Raw genomic sequence first — 21,100 nt, forward strand, 5'->3', positions numbered from 1 at the left:
GTTATGAATTACCTCTCTGGAGACTAACATCCAAATGTCTTTCTGTCATTGATTGGTGTTTGTTATGAATTACCTCTCTGGAGACTAACATCCAAATGTCTTCCTATCATCGATTGGTGTTTGTTATGAATTACCTCTCTGGAGACTAACATCCAAATGTCTTTCTATCATCAGTTGGTATTTATTGTGAATTACCTCTCTGGAGACTAATACCCAAATGTCTTTCTGTCATCAGTTGGTGTTTGTTATGAATTACCTCTCTGGAGACTAACATCCAAGTGTCTTTCTGTCATCGATTGGTGTTTGTTATGAATTACCTCTCTGAAGACGAACATCCAAATGTCTTCCTGTCATCGATTGGTGTTTGTTATGAATTACCTCCCTGGAGGAGTAATCAAGGGAACCAAAGATATAGCGGTAATCAAAAGAATGTAATCCAGGGACAAAGACCAGACATAGAAAACAGACATACACAGCAAAGAACATAAAGTAACTAAAATCATACATACAAAGTAACAAAAGCAAATGAGCAACTCGGACTCCACTAAAAACTGGGAGCATGGGCCAGGTGCACCGGTAGAGTAAGCGTCCTCTGCTTTGCTAGAAACGCCCGCCGAGTTGCTCATAAAAAGTCAAGTCCGGGTAGACAAACGAGGAAAGGAAAACTATGACCCATTGAATAAATCAGTTTTTATGGTGCAGATGGATACACCATAACGATCCACAAGTCCATGATGACTTCAATCTTGTAGCAACATAACCTTGTTCCAGAAGCCTATTTGTTAGAGTTCTAGCGCGATACAAAAAGTTTGCATAGTTTCGGCAAGCTCAGCATAACGTATGAGTTGTGATATAAACACACTATACGCAGGTGCTGAAGGGATGTTGCCACAGATGAAAGGGAAGTTGTCATGTTCTTTTGATTACCGTTATAACCTTGGTTGCCTTGATTACTCTTTGACAATTCTGAATGAAAAGTCATCACATCTGTCGTAAAGTTTGGTCAATAGTTTTCCTTTATCCATATTGAATTAATACCACTACGGGAGTAACAAGTATTGTGGTAGACCCTCTTTGACAGTTGTGAGTATAGAAGTTAAAAGTTTTGAAAGAGGTTTGGTTGTACATTTTGCAGAACCAGCTATGAAATGTTGTTTGTATGGATTCTTGTGGAGTTTAGGAATCCAGTACATAGACGGTAAATCACAATCATCGTCCTTGGTAGAGAGACCAAAAGAGGATAGCACAGATTTATGGATTTCCACAATCTCTTCTTTGGAGAGTGTGGTAGCAGTATAGACCTTATCACTGCTATTATTTTCTACGTCTACCTCTGATAATAAACATTAGAAGTAAAACGTTTTGCAGACAAAAACAATGTTGTTTTGGGCTTTGTCAGCTGGTACGACAATATATTTGTCATGTATAGTAGACAATGTTTTTGCTACATCGGGGTCTTTGAAAACCGATATAGCCTTATCACTCATTGACCTACTTAACACTTTCATTCGTTTCAAAATTAAAGACCTCACGGCCTTTAACCACTCTGACAGAGAATCAATGTCTTCTTGTTCTCGTTTTATCCATTTTCTTGCAGAGTCCTCGACGGCATCCATAAGAAATTTAAAGTTATAATTCCAATTCATGGAGCGTGGTTCACGGTACTTGGGACCTTTAGAAAGGATATTACACAGAGATTCGTTTTCGATGAAGGTTAAATCCCCTGAACGACGTGACCAGAAGGACCATATTTGAATGGAGAGTTTTTGCAAGAACTCTCAGGTGGTTTAGCCTTGAAGTCCTCAATCTTGAGGTTCTGCAATAGCCTTTTATAACTGAAAATTCTGGATGTAATGGGTGTAGTATAGGAATATAAAATTATTGGTATGGATTTGTCTTTGAAATAAGGGGGAATTTTGTTGGTAACGTTTTGTGATGGATGATGTTTGCATCTATACCTTTGTTGACAAACGGTAGTGGAAGAAATGATCGTTTTTCTTCATCTTGAGTTTTCACATAAACTGGTTTAAAGAGTCTGTGGAAACCAATATCCAAAATGATGACAACAAGTCTGTATAATGATGAGGTGGGGTCAAAAACAGGAGTGTCAAGACTTGTTTTGTAAAGGGAGTGTAGTAAAGTGAGAGGTATAGAATAAAGTTTGGTTCTAATATGATGAAGTCCAAGAGGTTTTTGTATGAAAGGAAGGAGACCATCTATGGAGACATCATGTAACTTAGGCGACGTATAGTGGCGATGGCCATGACTCCTTTCCCGTCTTGGATTTTTGTAAAATAAATTCACCACATTTATGCTATTGTTATATTGGCTTGAAAGGTTTCCTATATTTTTGTTGTTGTCATTGCATCCGTAATATATTGCAGTGCCTACTCTGCGTATCCAGTACTCCTCTCCTACGATAGTTTTTACTTAGAACGGGACTGTTCGTAGGATGGTAAATTTTTTCTCACATACGAACTTTCAAAGAGAGGATTGAATGATTTTGTTGATTAAAGTGTTGATAAACGGTCGGGAATTTGGTGGTGTTAATTCCCGAACGATGACCGCACATTCTTTTGTTTAATCGTTCTTTCGTTTCTCCGACATATACTAAACCACATAAGATGCATTCTAATCCATATATTAAGTTTGTTGATATGCAACTTAAGTCATCGTGACTTCTTGTATGGAAGGTTTTATTTGTAAGGGAACTGGAGAAGTAAGAGTCGGTTATAAGAATGTTGCATGTTTTGCAATTTTTAATACCACATTTTGATATGGTACAATGTGGTTCGTCATCGTTGTAGTCAAATATATCATTTAAAGTGATGGAACATGGTTTGATAATTTTGAAATAGTCAGAATTTTTGTACTGGAATAGATGGTCTGAAGACTGAACGTGTGATGGGGTACTTTTAATTGAATTGGTCGGGCACTTTCCATACCAGATGTGAGTGTGCTAAGATTCCCATCTGGGGACACCACATTCTTACAAGACAACAGTGTCCGATCTGCTGTCAGGTTTGGACCTTTTTATACTGGGCGACGTCCGAGCCAGTTTTTCATTCATTCCTCTTGTTAAACTAACATCCAGTTGTCTTTCTGTCATCAGTTGGTGTTTGTTATGAATTACCTCTCTGGAGACTAACATCCAACTGTCTTTCTGTCATCAGTTGGTGTTTGTCATGAATTACCTCTCTGGAGACGAACACCCAAATGTCTTACTGTCACCAGTTGGTGTTTGTTATGAATTACCTCTCTGAAGACTTACAGCCAAATGTCTTTCGCTCGTCGATTGGTGTTTGTTATGAATTACCTCTCTGGAGATTAACATCCAAATGTCATTCTGTCATCAATTGGTGTTTATTGTTGTCAACCTGTATTTCTAACAATTTGCTGAAATCTTTGAAAACTACTGGACCAATCTATACAACTAATGAATGATGGTAGATGTATAGATGGACCATATTCAATACCCCTAAAGCACCATGGCTTAAACATATAGGACTACAATATTGTAGCTCTTTTGACATTTCTTGGTAGAGAACTCAACTATGCTGAATTTGGTTTCTTTTTTCAATGTTTTTGCTTGTGAGTATTTCGTCGTGTATTATTTTCCTTTATCTTGAACTTCTTAAGTATTTGGTTCAAATGCTGATGAGAGGATATTCCTTGAAAAAAATTTGCAATTTTTATATGATTTGTATTTTGGTATTTTTACTCAAAATATATAATTGTAGAGTCAATTTTAGCTTTTGGCTGGCACACTGTCAAGCTGTTGCACTTCCTTTTTTATGGGATTGTTTCTGTAATGACCTATTACCATTGAACTCTAGTGGTTAAACTAATTTTCATTGAAATTATGTTTGCTTCTATTCCACTTAAAGTATATTTATACACATCTTAGCGAATCCCCCTGGCTCCTATGGCTAAGCAAACTAGTGGAGTACAGACAATGTAAAACAAAGACAAACAAGAGGCTCACAGGAGCCTGAATCGCTCTCCTGGTTGAATGTTTGCTTTTCAAAGGCAATAACTTTAACAAGGAGTTATCTGACAATTTTGACTCCACGAAGACTTTGGTAGAACTTATCATAAGGATCATTTCATCAACTGAAAGTTTCATTCTATCTATTATATTTTTCAAGCTATTATATTTTTCAAGATATTGGCTGAAAACTCTTAAAAACATGCATAAGTGTTTGCTTTTTAAAAGCAATGACTCTTACATGAAGTCGTCTGACAACTTTGATCCTTGGAGACTTTTGTAGGCCTTATAATAAGAATCATTTCAGCAATTGGAAGTCTCATTCTATCTATCAAAATTTTCAAGATATTTGCTTAAAACTGTAAAAAAAACCCCTGTTATTTTACTCATCTCAAGGGCATAACTCTTACATGGAGTCGTCTAGACAACTTTGATCCCTTGGAGACTTTTGTATGCCTTATAATAAGGATCATTGCAGTTAAAAGATATTAACTAAACCTAAAGGTTTTGGAGGTATATGCACAAAACTACTGTCTGACACCTATGTTCTATTTTTAGTAACAACGGCCATGTTTTTAACCGATCAAAAATCCAAACAAACATTTTGTTTAGGATACCCTAAAAACAAGAATACCAACTTTCATTGAATTCTGTACAGTAGTTTCTGAATATAATTTTTTTAAGTAATAACATCAAAAACAGAAAAAAAACGTCCAAAACGGCAATAACTCCAACATGGGTCATCAGATTTTCACCAAAATTTGACCACAGATAGATCTCATCATGATTAATACTTTTATCTATGTCAGAATTGGTTAAACTTAACGGTTTTTGAGATAAATGCAAAAATCTGCTGTCTGACCACCATGTTCTATTTTTAGTAATGGCGGCCATGTTTTTAAACCGATCAAAATTGCAAACGGTCATTTTGTGCATTATAAGTTTCATGCAGATCTATTCAGTAGTTTCAGAGAAGATGTTTGAAGAAATTGTTAACGACGACAAATACGGACGCCAAGATATGGCAATAGTTCACACGGCCTACGGCCAAGTAAGCTAAAAATAGAATTAGTTTGATGATTCTCTTAGACTGAGTCCCAGAGTTTCTGAGAATAATATACAGCTTTCAGTGTCAACATTTGTTGCATTTCACTATATTTATAATGGCATTCTTTTTTCTATTCATTGAGTTTTTTAAACGACCACAAAAATTTGAGGTACACTCCTTAAAACGTTCACGTTTCCCATTTTAGCGCTCGTGCATCTTTTATCGTGAGTTTACACATCGTTTTGTTTTCGTTTAACCACACGATAAACGTAACATAGAAGCATTCGTATAAACGCACGATAAAAGCGTTCGTTTGAACGCACGCTGTGAGCGTTCGTCTAATGTGCGTTTAAACGCACGCTAGGAGCGTTCGCTTATCGTGCGTTTAAATGCACACTGGGAGCGTTCGTTTAACGTGCATTTAAACGTACGATAGAAGCGTTCGTTTATCGTGCATTTGATGAGCGTTTAGCGTGCGTTTAGGTATCGTGCTTGGTTTCAAGGGGAACATAATGTTATGTCACAGTCGGAGAAGCCTGGGCACACTTCATTTCCGTGCGATAACTTTTGTTTTGGTTTAAACAAATGTTATGAATGAAATTTATCATGATTTTACTAACCATAAAAGTAAGGTTCCTATGTAATTTGGAGTCTGTGACCCCTACCGTTTTAAAAGGGTAAAAATATATGTTTTATTAGAACCCATGCATAATATGTTTTTCTTCCGATTTATATATTCTTTTTTTATTGTGTTCCTTATTTAATTCTGGTAAACAAATGCATCAAGCAGATTTGATGTGTTTTGGACCCTTTTCAAGTTATAGGGGGTCAAAGTTGGGCAACCCCCAAAAATTCAACTTTTTTTTTTATTTTTGGTTCAATTTCGAGAATTTAACATATTGAATTTCTATAAAAAATCCCATTCCTGCGATTTAATCAGATTTTAGATCTCTCTTACGATTTTCGAGTAATAAGGGGCTCATGAGGCCACACCTAAAAAAATCAACTTTTTTTTTAACTTTCAGTCCGATTTCGATTTTTATAATTCCTCATAAAAATCCATGTCTGCATTTTTCAATCAGATTTCAGATATATCTAATGGTTTCAAGTTATAAGGGGTCTAGGGGGGCATGCCAAAAAAAATCAGCTTTTGGGGGGGTCTGATTACGATTTTTTTCTCTTTTTTTAATTCCTTATGAAAATCCCTCCTGCCTGCATCCTCAATCAAATTTCAGATATCTCTCATGGTTTTTGAGTTATAAGGGATCAAAGAAAATAGCCTTATAGTCCATGTGAGCTTTCGTCATCACTTTGCGTCTGTCATCGTTGTTTCTGTCGTTAACTTTTCTTTAAAAACCTTCTCCTCTGAAAACACTCAGTTGATTATATCATCGAACCTGGTCATCAGCATCCTTAGGGCATTTACTTTAAAAAAAATTGTGTCAATTGTGTAAATCAAGCGTAAAACATGGCCGCCATTGCTAGTTTTAGACCAAAGAAGTCAAGTCACCAATATCTACATATATCTCAAAAACTAAAAGAGAAAAATAAATGTGACCTTTCTTCTTGAGCTTGAAGAGCTCTACAAAAGTCTCCACTGGTTCATAGTTGCCTTACAACTCCTTGTTAAAGTTACGTTTCTTGAAAGGCCAAAAATGACATTATTTTGAAAATTTTAATAGATAGGAAAAAACTTTCTATCGACGAAGTGATCCTTGACCAGCCTCTTGTTAATTTTTGGTCCGATTACAAAATGTTCTTATTGTATTACTCACAAATATCCCTACCTGCATTATTCAATCAGATTAAAAAGTACATTTCATGGTTTTCGATTTATAAGGGGTCAAAGGGCCCACGCACCGAAAAAAAAATCGATTATTTTTATTTTTGGTTTCAATTTGAAAATTTTTAATTCGATTTCAAATTTTGTGCAATATAGTATCCAAACCATTTGATGTGCCCATAATGCTTAAGTGTTTCAAAAACTAATATTGTTTCCACACTTGCCGCAACTGTTAAGGGTTTACCGCTGCGGTCGTATAATGTTGTTGGAATATGAAAACCCACAGACATTTGAATGTTTTTCCTCTTGTCTGTTAAATATTACCGATGTAACTTCAGAATTAAACAAAATATCGGGAAAGGGTGGGGGGTCGAAATGTTAATATTTTTCATAATCATTATACCGTGAACGTGATTTGGAGACTTTGAAACGTGCTTCCAAGGACTTAATCTTAGATTACAATACTCCCAAACTACTATAATAGTCCCAGCAGTGAAGATAAGGTCACAATGATTTTGCAAAAACAATAATGTTGTTCGGTAAGCCATTACACGTACTTGTACTAAATAAGTTTTCTAAAAACTTTCTTTCTAGTGATAATTTTAGATATATGTAACGCTAGAGACTTTATCATTGTGTCTTTCTCCCGAGTTTACAGGGAGCTTCGTTAAAATGTTCCAATTTTGTATATTTATTACTTGTTTCATTAATACTTGAGCTATTATATATTAGGTTTTAAGAGTTCAGACAACTATTTGTTTCTTTTCTGACAATCTGTATATTATTTTGACAAGGCTTCTACCGAAAAGGGTATTTCTTCCGTATAATACTTTTCAAATAAAAAAGCTTCCCTCTTCCCTTTTCATTTTCTTGCGCGTGATGTTTGTTCTTTTAAAACAATTCAAGGTTCATCTATAATTATACTATATGCTGTAAACAAAAAGAAAAAAAATAGATATAAAACGTAACTAGAAACTTCATTTAAAATGTAACAGGAAATATGTCTATAAGTAAGGGAATTTACTTAAGATTTAACACGCAACTATAAAGTATCGCGTTATTAAAATATTTTATAAATATAAGTCCTGTATTACCTAAGTCAATAATATTACATATGCACTCACTCTCTATTAACGGCAACAACGCTGCCATCCGACCTCTACGTAAAACCACTGTCATCTAAAATTGACAAATGATATCTTTGCATTATACATTGAGGCTAGAAACCACTAATTTCACTTCCCATAGGCTTCTATGATAATTTCAAAATATTCAATGGCTTCTCTGGACTTTACATTAACTTTAACCTGCAGAGGACTTTATATCAGCAAGATTCTACATATGTCAGCTCACAATCCTCAGAATGGCATGTGGGGTTAGCAGACTCGCAATGCAGTACTGGTCACCGGAAGTGAATGGTCTATAAATAGCATGGGAAATCCCAGTGTTTTCACAAGATAGGGTATATTTAGAAATCACTATGGAGATATGGCTTCACATCACAAGAAGCAAAATGCACTTACGAACTGTACAGAAATGTTTTTCCTTTCAGAAACTGTTTAAATTTTTAAAATAAAATGAGATTTTTTTTTCACAGCACTGTGAGGAACAAGGAGTAATTTCTCTGTAGGACTATTCTTGCGTACGTTCCAAATGCTCGTTGGTTGAATTGGTGGTCTGTAACCTAAACCCCAAATTATTTTCGAAGTGATTTACAATATCATGAATCAAGGGTCAAGGTCTCAAGTCAAAGTTATGCTACTTGCTTAATTTTACTTTAATTTAGTTCCTTCTGTCAGCTAAATGTAGTTTGTGGAGTTTTTGCTTGATCCCTAGATGGTTGACTTTCACTAATTGATTTCTTCATTTTGATTTCTTCCAAGTAATTGTGCATGTATTAGCTGTTGTCTCCGCTGAAACATGCAACGATTTAGACCCTACTCTCTGCAACCTCATCATGAATAAGATGCCAGGAATCTGTAGTGACTTGTCTCGCTAAACTCTGTCCACGGTCTTGCGGAAAATGTGGTACGTAGACATTCACTTACAATTCGCCTTCTAGTAGGAAAAAGTACATTCAAAGTGAAAGCAGCAACGTGCTTTTTTTCTTTCATTTAAAAGTTATTCATCAATAATTGTGTTTTTTATTAACTTTATGACACCAGTTACTGTCGATAATATACTCAATTGATGTTTCATTGATTTTTCATTTATTCCAATGTCCACTTTAACCATCCCGCTTCCTAACTGTGTAAAGATTTGAAGTTATATGAGGCTAACAAACAGTGTCTTGGGTACATCTTATTGAAATAATGTTCGCTTTTTAGCTCTACAATGTTATGACTGCCCAGACACACCAAACACATCAAATTGTTCCAAAGTTGTTACCTGCAGTGATCCCACTGATGTGAGCCATTTTTTAATTATATCTAGAACATGGACAAGTGTTAACAAAACTGAGCAAGACAAAGTGACTGGCAGATAATTAAATAGTCTTTCGACTCCCGGTATTAGTATTGGGGTACATTCGCGTCTAAAATACTATTCGTAGTTCTGTTGGATATAGAAATACATCGGTACTAGTTGTATTTACATATCATTACCCCTCTCTCTCTTTTGACAGTACTGTTTTACTGCACAGACGTTTTCATCTCACTTTACTGAGGTTTACAAACTTGGCTGTGGCAATAGGCAGGTTAGTCCGTAACTTAAACTATTCATAGAAATCTTACTAATTTCTGTTAACTTTATTGTTTGTCAAATTAAAACACACAGAAAATCATAATTATAAACCAACATCCAACACATTGAATTATTCCAGACATGTCGACAGTATTCCAACGGCAAAAGAGGAATAGCTGAAGCCAGCTGTTGTAATCAGAATCTCTATAACAACAAACCACCACCATTACTCAAGATTATAGAACCACATAATTTTACAGAAATCAGTAAGTCAATAACTGTACATAATACAGTTTATACTGTTTTCAAATGAAACCTCAGTTTACACGATGTTTGTTTTCGAATGTTGCCACTCCGTTCAGAAATAAAATTATATCAGCAATGCGATCTTCCACTACTTATAGACCATCAATGGTCTCTACCACAAGGCGTCAAAGTCAACCATTCGTGTTCCTAGTTGTCAAAGAGGGTCTTCAGACTTTTTTAGCCTACTAGATTTCTTACAATTAGGCTTCTGGTACAAGGTTATATTACTACAATATTGAACTCATCACTACAGGAGTTTTATGGTCGTCATCTTGCACTCGCGAATCGTTATCCATCTGCACCATGAGAATCGTGTCATATTTTTTTCTTCTCTCTTTCGTTTATCCCGTTCGGTACATTTTATGATGGGTGCTTCTAGAAAAGCAGAATTCGCTTACCGTACCGGTGCATCTGGCCCATGCTCCTATTCCGGGTGGATCATTTACTTTTGTTTGTACATGTTTTTTTTTATTTCATGTTCTTTGTTGTGTGTGTCTGTTTTCTCTGTCTAGTCTTTATTATTGGACTAATTTTTTTTTATTTCCGCTCGAATATTGGTTCCCTTGATTCGTCTTTTAAATATAGGTACAAAACATTGGATCTAAAATGTAGTTGTATTTTAATTGCAGACTCAACATTATGTGTGAACAAAGACGACGACATTTGCCATGGCATCAGAAACCATTTACAAAACCCATGCGATCAAGACTGCATCGCCACAAAACTTTGTCCTAAAATGTGCGGAGAGTGTTGTAAGTAGGTCTTGAATTTAGCCTCTGTACAAGATAGTAACAGCTCTCAATATATCATGCAAATGGTATGTGCCACTTAGATTTACAAAAAGAAAGGACAAAACTTCAATTAATAGTAAAACGATGAAGTTTTATTGCTGTTTGAGAGAAAATAATCAAGGGAACCAAGGTTATAAAGGAAATCAAAATGTAATACAGGGACCAGACATGGAAAACAGACATACACAACAAAGAACATGAAGTAACTAAAATCATACACACAAAGTAACAAAAGCAAGTCAATCAGTTAAACTTTAAGATCGTGTTACATTACAGTCAACTGTTTGAACTGCTTTGAAGCATCTCATCCTAATAACTGTACAGACTTGATAGGATGTGGTAAAGGAAAGGTATGTATATGTATCTCTGCTAAGTTAATGAAGTTTTAATATTTCTCCCCAGTGAATTTGAAATGCTCTAAGATAAATAAAAAAGAGATCAAGAACAGCCTTCAGACTCGAATTGGTTTTGCAGTTATCAATGGTTTGTAAGAAGATTGAAATATTGCACAGATAGAAGGAAATGTCCATTAGACATATAAGTAAAAATGCTTAACTTTTCGCGACAGACATGTATGTTGATAGAGAAGCTAATCTATGTATGACGTTTTATACAGTTATGTTACGGACTAGAGAAACTGAAGTCTGACTTCTCTGCTGCTGTACAACTTGGTTGCATTGACCAGGCGGTAAGCGACAATTAGATCTTTATTAAGATTAAAATATTTCTTTCATGTTTAACTGTTACATGTACATTTCTACTTACTCTACATTGCTAAGGAATGTCTAACAATACTGCTATATCTCTTTATGATAGTAATCAATTGCAACGTTCTATCAAACTTGCAACTGTAATTATTCTATTCCCCTTTCATCTCAAATTGTTTCAGCATTAGAAATTATCTGTTACAGATGATATTGTACACTGTACCATCATGATTATTTTTCACATATGCATGTAGTCCATAGGCTGGGAGGGTCCACCGTGCCCCCCCCCCACTCATCAACTTCATGGTGATTTTTAGGTACCTTTATATCACCCATTTACTAATCAATTTGTCGCCAAAGAAAATTCTCGGATTCTCTTTCAGCACAAACCCATATTTGTACCCCACTGGGTCAAAAAGCCAAGATTTTTGTGACTCAATTGTTTGAGCGTCTAAGCCTTTCTGGAACAGCATGTGTGAAAAAAAAAACTAAATAGATTAAGGTATTATCAGTGTAGCCTAATGTCTCAGCTTTACAATGGTACGATTGGCGGAGGAATGGGATACCATTCTTTCGGCCAAATGGCCTGGAATACGTTTAATTGTGCATTATTGCCTTGGCTCCTTGGAAATCTTAGATGCGACATAGAATTGTTTGAATATGCAAAAGCTTGTTTGAAGTAGGGTACTTGAAAAGAAATTGCCCAAAACAAAAATGGAAGAAAATATGAAGTTCCGAAAATTTCCCTTTTTATGAAAAACTCATTATCGTCATATTGACACCAAAAAAAAAAAAAAAAAGAATAATAATAAAAATACGCGCCTGAAAAGAGATGATATGTTGATTACATCGATATGTAAAACACAAGTACCCAACATGTCAATTGTACGCCGTTTATATGCCAAAAAAAAAAATCACTTATGTTGAGGTATTTTTGTCATGGGTTGGGGTGGCAATTTTCCATCTAACTTGACTGGAAAAAGTTCAAAATATTTATTACTTAGGCTCCTTAATTTTTGACTCAATGGGGTATAAAAAGCAGCCAAAAAATACAAAAATGCTTCAGTTTATTTTTTGGCGACAAAAAGATTCGTAAATGGGAGGTATAAGGGTACTTGAAAATCATGTTTTGGTTGATGAGGGGTGCACGGAGGGTTCTCCCACGTACATGTACTAATGTTCATGTATGCTATATATCATTAATTAATAGTATAACTGTTCTTATGATGTTCTGTACAATGAGCCTTGACCATTTACTGTTGATGAGTTTCTGCCAATGAATATTGAACTGAATTAAATCTATTAAATTTATAGCTATGTAACAAACTGCAGTCTCCAGCCATCCCTATTTTTGGTAGGCGGTCATTCTCACTGAATGGTAACTGTTGCCAAGGAGAGAAGTGCAATGTTCATCCACTGACTGGAAACATACCCTTATCATCCGAAGCCCCTTCTACAAAGGATTCTACAACTGTAGTACAACATACACAATCCGCTGTACAGACAACACATCATGTGACAACACCATTTTCTATGACAAGACCTTATCCAACGCCTCCTCCACGTTAGTTTAACTATTAACCTTACTGGTATTATTGAATGTGAATGTATTCCCCGTTTTAAGTTATTCTAAACTAAGGAGTAATCAAGGGAACCAAGATTCTAGCGGAAATCAAAAGAATATAATCCAGGGATGAAGACAAGACATGGAAAACAGACACACACAACAAAGAACATGAAGTAACTAAAATAATACATACAAAGTAACGAAAGTAAATATGCGACTCGTAAATGAGCTAAGTATCTAATACCCATTAATAGTTGGAGTATAGTTATGGCCATCGACATTTACTTTGCAAACAAACACTCTCTTCTTTTAAAATAATAATAAGTTAATAAGTTTTTAATTGACATCTAAGAGATATTAAATTAACAAGCCAATCACATTTCATGAATCATGTTATGGTTCATACCCTTTCTGTTTTAGATTGTAGAACTAGCAGCCCCTTCTGTCCAAATGATTACATGCACATATATGGGGACTGTTATCTATATGGGGTTAAAGAAAACAAAACAACAGCAGAGGTAAGTAAATCAGGATATTCCAGGTGCGGATAATGGAACGCGCGTTGACTGACCAAAGAGGGGGGCACGCATCCTCTCCCCCCCTAAGAAAACGAGAGGCCGCGCACCTGGTCTGGATCTAAGTATGATTCGCATCATTTTAGAGTTTGGTTATGGTATAAATGTCACTGTTTACCATGTGATGATTTTTACACCGATGTTTTTAGTAAAGCAAGGATATTGTCAAATAAGCTACATTAAGCCTTTGCTATCACTACAGAAATTTTATTGTGATTGACGGAAATGAAGTTTCTATCTTCCGGGAAAGACAAATCATCTTTAGTTATATTTCACGTCTTACCGGTTTGACAACCCATGGAGTTATACCCTTACCGGATTTTACCTACCTACTTTCAATGTTACGGAAGCTGCAGGCTTACCCTTAATGTGATGTCACTTCCGTTCAATTTTACTTATCTTCAGTTTGTATATGTAATTGTATTGTATTATGTTGTCAACATTTTGAATTGTCTTAGTTTCCTATTTAAACGTTTCGGCAATGTCTTTGAATTCTGATATCTCTTAATTGTCCCTGTGATATTAAGACACACACACACACACACACACACACACACACACACACAAAGAACTGGCTTTGTGTTTATTACCTTGTAGACTCAGCATGTTTGAAATAGATTTAGCACTACATGTACCACCTATACTTACCAAACTAACCTCCTAAAACCAATCTTATCAAAATTAAACCTAGCCGGTTTCAATTGTTCCATTCAGTCACTGTAACACTCCGTTCTCTTCAGACGATCTTTTCAGGTTTTTCTCTTTGGATAATGCTTTCAAAATCATGAAAGATGAAATATGATTGGCTGATAAGAAAGGTCATCAGAAGTGAGAGTAGAATGGAGTGTTGTTAGATCCTACATGCAGTGACTGAATGGAACAATTGATAGATTTAATTTTAAATAGATTGCTTAAAAATATGATTCAGCTTATTCCTTCACTCTTTTTCAATACGATATTTGCCTGTCTTGGCTGTTTATTTAATGATTCACAGATAAAATGAATGGGTTGAAAACAAGTGTAAGAATGATAAAATCATTAATCTGCTGGATGAATATTTTCTAAATATAAATATAATGTATTAATCTACAAAAATTGTTCCCATGTTGGTATGGTAACAGGATTACAACCTAACCAGTTATCTTTGTTTTGAAGAAACTCTGTACAAACCATTGCGGTGAGTTAATTTCCTTCAGAGATGAGAGAGACTTTGATACAGCTGTCATGTATAGTGAAAGAATCCCATTCAATGGTAAGGTACAACCCAAACATGGTTATTTATTACAATACAGACAAATATTGCAATGAAAAAAAGCTTTGCAGCATGATGTGCCCACAGTTAGTTGAATGCTGTTCATTTTGGGCAAGTGTGGACACAATATTACTTTTTGACACACTAAAACAGAGGGATTTTCAGTTCATTATGGGCACAACAACTAGTTTTAGATATTGCACAATATCTTGAAATTCAATTTAGGTAAAAAGTTCTGCTTTCAGGAATGCCCATTATCTCTTGTAAAGACTTAAGAGGAATAATTTACAAAAAACAATTGATTAAAATCAGATGAATTTCTTTTAAATACACTAAAAGCCTGTCTTTCAAAAGAAAAGATATTTTTGGCCTGTTTGACCCCTTGTTACTCAAGAACGGAGAAAAATATCCCATACTGATTGAAAACTTGCAGGTAGAGATATTCAAAGGGAATCCAATATTTTGTTTTCAAAATCTGAAAAATATTCAAAAGTTGTTTTTTAGGGTGTAGCCCCACTTTGAGCCTCTGAATACTGAAAACGCTAAATGTTATTTCAAAGCTTAAATATTCTCAAAACAGAGTTTTATAAGAAACAAATTAAGAAAAGACTTGTCAATGAGAAATAAACCTTCTATATCAATTTTAATAAACACCTAAACACACAATGAAAGGTTGTCATGATCTGAGACAAAATATTTTTTCCAACCAATACATGTTTAAGTTGTATAATGAGTAGATTAAGTTTTTTTTATGAACTATTTTAATGTAGGGAAAATAATTAAAGGTATAGATGGTAACCTGTTATGGTTGAGTTTATGATCATGGCCATCAAGTGGTCACTTCATTATTCACTGTGTTCATTCATTGTTTCATTGCTTAATAAAATGTTTCAAAGTAACAGCATATTATCAACAGTAAAATATCAAATGAGAGAAAACCTTAATACATGATAACATATATGTTTGATAGAATTCCTGACTGACATGGAACAGATAACCAATGGTACTGGAGACACAACCAAACACCAGTGAAACCAGGGCTACTTAACATTCCTGACTGACATGGAGAGGGGAACAGATAACCAATGGTACTGGAGACAAAACCAAACACCAGTGAAACCAGGGCTAATTAACATTCCTGACTGACATGGAGAGGAGAACAGATAACCAATGGTACTGGAGACACAACCAAACACCAGTGAAACCAGGGCTACTTAACATTCCTGACTGACATGGAGAGGGGAACAGATAACCAATGGTACTGGAGACAAAACCAAACACCAGTGAAACCAGGGCTACTTAACATTCCTGACTGACATGGAGAGGGGAACAGATAACCAATGGTACTGGAGACACAACCAAACACCAGTGAAACCAGGGCTACTTAACATTTCTGACTGACATGGAGAGGGGAACAGATAACCAATGGTACTGGAGACACAACCAAACACCAGTGAAACCAGGGCTACTTAACATTCCTGACTGACATGGAGAGGGGAACAGATAACCAATGGTACTGGAGACACAACCAAACACCAGTGAAACCAGGGCTACTTAACATTCCTGACTGACATGGAGAGGGGAACAGATAACCAATGGTACTGGAGACACAACCAAACACCAGTGAAACCAGGGCTACTTAACATTCCTGACTGACATGGAGAGGGGAACAGATAACCAATGGTACTGGAGACACAACCAAACACCAGTGAAACCAGGGCTACGTAACATTCCTGACTGACATGGAGAGGGGAACAGATAACCAATGGTACTGGAGACACAACCAAACACCAGTGAAACCAGGGCTACTTAACATTCCTGACTGACATGGAGAGGGGAACAGATAACCAATGGTACTGGAGACACAACCAAACACCAGTGAAACCAGGGCTAATTAACATTTCTGACTGACATGGAGAGGAGAACAGATAACCAATGGTACTGGAGACACAACCAAACACCAGTGAAACCAGGGCTAATTAACATTTCTGACTGACATGGAGAGGAGAACAGATAACCAATGGTACTGGAGACACAACCAAACACCAGTGAAACCAGGGCTACTTAACATTCCTGACTGACATGGAGATGAGAACAGATAACCAATGGTACTGGAGACACAACCAAACACCAGTGAAACCAGGGCTACTTAACATTCCTGACTGACATGGAGAGGGGAACAGATAACCAATGGTACTGGAGACACAACCAAACACCAGTGAAACCAGGGCTACGTAACATTCCTGACTGACATGGAGAGGGGAACAGATAACCAATGGTACTGGAGACACAACCAAACACCAGTGAAACCAGGGCTACTTAACATTCCTGACTGACATGGAGAGGGGAACAGATAACCAATGGTACTGGAGACACAACCAAACACCAGTGAAACCAGGGCTACGTAACATTCCTGACTGACATGGAGAGGGGAACAGATAACCAATGGTACTGGAGACACAACCAAACACCAGTGAAACCAGGGCTACTTAACATTCCTGACTGACATGGAGAGGGGAACAGATAACCAATGGTACTGGAGACACAACCAAACACCAGTGAAACCAGGGCTAATTAACATTTCTGACTGACATGGAGAGGAGAACAGATAACCAATGGTACTGGAGACACAACCAAACACCAGTGAAACCAGGGCTACTTAACATTCCTGACTGACATGGAGAGGGGAACAGATAACCAATGGTACTGGAGACACAACCAAACACCAGTGAAACCAGGGCTACTTAACATTTCTGACTGACATGGAGAGGGGAACAGATAACCAATGGTACTGGAGACACAACCAAACACCAGTGAAACCAGGGCTACTTAACATTCCTGACTGACATGGAGAGGGGAACAGATAACCAATGGTACTGGAGACACAACCAAACACCAGTGAAACCAGGGCTACTTAACATTCCTGACTGACATGGAGAGGAGAACAGATAACCAATGGTACTGGAGACACAACCAAACACCAGTGAAACCAGGGCTACTTAACATTCCTGACTGACATGGAGAGGAGAACAGATAACCAATGGTACTGGAGACACAACCAAACACCAGTGAAACCAGGGCTACTTAACATTCCTGACTGACATGGAGAGGGGAACAGATAACCAATGGTACTGGAGACACAACCAAACACCAGTGAAACCAGGGCTACTTAACATTCCTGACTGACATGGAGAGGGGAACAGATAACCAATGGTACTGGAGACACAACCAAACACCAGTGAAACCAGGGCTACTTAACATTCCTGACTGACATGGAGAGGGGAACAGATAACCAATGGTACTGGAGACACAACCAAACACCAGTGAAACCAGGGCTACTTAACATTCCTGACTGACATGGAGAGGGGAACAGATAACCAATGGTACTGGAGACACAACCAAACACCAGTGAAACCAGGGCTACTTAACATTCCTGACTGACATGGAGAGGGGAACAGATAACCAATGGTACTGGAGACACAACCAAACACCAGTGAAACCAGGGCTACTTAACATTCCTGACTGACATGGAGAGGGGAACAGATAACCAATGGTACTGGAGACACAACCAAACACCAGTGAAACCAGGGCTACTTAACATTCCTGACTGACATGGAGAGGGGAACAGATAACCAATGGTACTGGAGACACAACCAAACACCAGTGAAACCAGGGCTACTTAACATTCCTGACTGACATGGAGAGGGGAACAGATAACCAATGGTACTGGAGACACAACCAAACACCAGTGAAACCAGGGCTACTTAACATTCCTGACTGACATGGAGATGAGAACAGATAACCAATGGTACTGGAGACACAACCAAACACCAGTGAAACCAGGGCTACTTAACATTCCTGACTGACATGGAGAGGGGAACAGATAACCAATGGTACTGGAGACACAACCAAACACCAGTGAAACCAGGGCTACTTAACATTCCTGACTGACATGGAGAGGGGAACAGATAACCAATGGTACTGGAGACACAACCAAACACCAGTGAAACCAGGGCTACTTAACATTCCTGACTGACATGGAGAGGGGAACAGATAACCAATGGTACTGGAGACACAACCAAACACCAGTGAAACCAGGGCTAATTAACATTCCTGACTGACATGGAGAGGGGAACAGATAACCAATGGTACTGGAGACACAACCAAACACCAGTGAAACCAGGGCTACTTAACATTCCTGACTGACATGGAGAGGGGAACAGATAACCAATGGTACTGGAGACACAACCAAACACCAGTGAAACCAGGGCTACTTAACATTCCTGACTGACATGGAGAGGGGAACAGATAACCAATGGTACTGGAGACACAACCAAACACCAGTGAAACCAGGGCTACTTAACATTCCTGACTGACATGGAGAGGGGAACAGATAACCAATGGTACTGGAGACACAACCAAACACCAGTGAAACCAGGGCTACTTAACATTCCTGACTGACATGGAGAGGGGAACAGATAACCAATGGTACTGGAGACACAACCAAACACCAGTGAAACCAGGGCTACTTAACATTCCTGACTGACATGGAGAGGGGAACAGATAACCAATGGTACTGGAGACACAACCAAACACCAGTGAAACCAGGGCTACTTAACATTCCTGACTGACATGGAGAGGGGAACAGATAACCAATGGTACTGGAGACACAACCAAACACCAGTGAAACCAGGGCTACTTAACATTCCTGACTGACATGGAGAGGGGAACAGATAACCAATGGTACTGGAGACACAACCAAACACCAGTGAAACCAGGGCTACTTAACATTCCTGACTGACATGGAGAGGGGAACAGATAACCAATGGTACTGGAGACACAACCAAACACCAGTGAAACCAGGGCTACTTAACATTCCTGACTGACATGGAGAGGGGAACAGATAACCAATGGTACTGGAGACACAACCAAACACCAGTGAAACCAGGGCTACTTAACATTCCTGACTGACATGGAGAGGAGAACAGATAACCAATGGTACTGGAGACACAACCAAACACCAGTGAAACCAGGGCTACTTAACATTCCTGACTGACATGGAGAGGAGAACAGATAACCAATGGTACTGGAGACACAACCAAACACCAGTGAAACCAGGGCTACTTAACATTCCTGACTGACATGGAGAGGAGAACAGATAACCAATGGTACTGGAGACACAACCAAACACCAGTGAAACCAGGGCTACTTAACATTCCTGACTGACATGGAGATGAGAACAGATAACCAATGGTACTGGAGACACAACCAAACACCAGTGAAACCAGGGCTACTTAACATTCCTGACTGACATGGAGAGGGGAACAGATAACCAATGGTACTGGAGACACAACCAAACACCAGTGAAACCAGGGCTACTTAACATTCCTGACTGACATGGAGAGGAGAACAGATAACCAATGGTACTGGAGACACAACCAAACACCAGTGAAACCAGGGCTACTTAACATTCCTGACTGACATGGAGAGGGGAACAGATAACAAATGGTACTGGAGACACAACCAAACACCAGTGAAACCAGGGCTACTTAACATTCCTGACTGACATGGAGAGGGGAACAGATAACCAATGGTACTGGAGACACAACCAAACACCAGTGAAACCAGGGCTACTTAACATTCCTGACTGACATGGAGAGGGGAACAGATAACCAATGGTACTGGAGACACAACCAAACACCAGTGAAACCAGGGCTACTTAACATTCCTGACTGACATGGAGAGGAGAACAGATAACCAATGGTACTGGAGACACAACCAAACACCAGTGAAACCAGGGCTACTTAACATTCCTGACTGACATGGAGAGGGGAACAGATAACCAATGGTACTGGAGACACAACCAAACACCAGTGAAACCAGGGCTACTTAACATTCCTGACTGACATGGAGAGGAGAACAGATAACCAATGGTACTGGAGACACAACCAAACACCAGTGAAACCAGGGCTACTTAACATTCCTGACTGACATGGAGAGGGGAACAGATAACCAATGGTACTGGAGACACAACCAAACACCAGTGAAACCAGGGCTACTTAACATTCCTGACTGACATGGAGAGGGGAACAGATAACCAATGGTACTGGAGACACAACCAAACACCAGTGAAACCAGGGCTACTTAACATTGAAATGGCCTATCACACATCACTGAAATGTGCAGTGGTTCACTTTGAAATTGATCACTACCATCATGCTACTTATACATTTAAACCTGTCAGCTGTAATGATCAGTACAATCCACTGTGTATATATAAACAGTTCTACAAATGAAAATGATAGACTAGAGGACTGAGTTTAAGATCTGTACTGTTAAAGCAATTGAATTATTATTGGAATTTATTATTGTCTCAGAATCATAAATCACCCAAGAGTCTA

The 21,100-nt window shown here is 37.8% G+C and overlaps 1 protein-coding gene across 2 annotated transcripts; it reads left to right on the top strand.

Moving 5' to 3' along the window:
* Positions 1-7,302: 7,302 nt before the first annotated feature.
* On the top strand, positions 7,303-16,099 carry LOC148615347 (uncharacterized). 2 transcript variants are annotated; one of them, XM_088586230.1, is made up of 12 exons: positions 7,303-7,358; positions 8,133-8,847; positions 9,147-9,226; positions 9,443-9,514; positions 9,641-9,767; positions 10,437-10,559; positions 10,875-10,948; positions 11,215-11,286; positions 12,620-12,869; positions 13,293-13,390; positions 14,603-14,699; positions 15,670-16,099. In XM_088586230.1, exons 6-12 carry the CDS (start codon positions 10,544-10,546, stop codon positions 15,729-15,731), a joined length of 669 nt encoding a protein of 222 aa, XP_088442356.1. In that variant the 5' UTR covers positions 7,303-7,358; positions 8,133-8,847; positions 9,147-9,226; positions 9,443-9,514; positions 9,641-9,767; positions 10,437-10,543; the 3' UTR covers positions 15,732-16,099. The 2 variants fall into 2 exon arrangements, with proteins under 2 accessions (XP_088442356.1, XP_088442358.1); XM_088586232.1 differs by lacking the exon at positions 9,147-9,226.
* Positions 16,100-21,100: the final 5,001 nt, after the last annotated feature.

This window comes from Perna viridis, chromosome 6 (genome assembly GCF_037379345.1).
Source record: "Perna viridis isolate PV_CMFRI_1.1 ecotype Kerala chromosome 6, ASM3737934v1, whole genome shotgun sequence".
NCBI lineage: Eukaryota > Metazoa > Mollusca > Bivalvia > Mytilida > Mytilidae > Perna > Perna viridis.

What these genes read in the sequence shown, in the direction of transcription:
- LOC148615347 (XM_088586230.1), top strand. An exon ending in TAGGATGTGGTAAAGGAAAG is followed by an intron (nt 10,949 to 11,214) that starts GTATGTATATGT and finishes CGTTTTATACAG; the next exon opens with TTATGTTACGGACTAGAGAA. An exon ending in TTGGTTGCATTGACCAGGCG is followed by an intron (nt 11,287 to 12,619) that starts GTAAGCGACAAT and finishes TTAAATTTATAG; the next exon opens with CTATGTAACAAACTGCAGTC.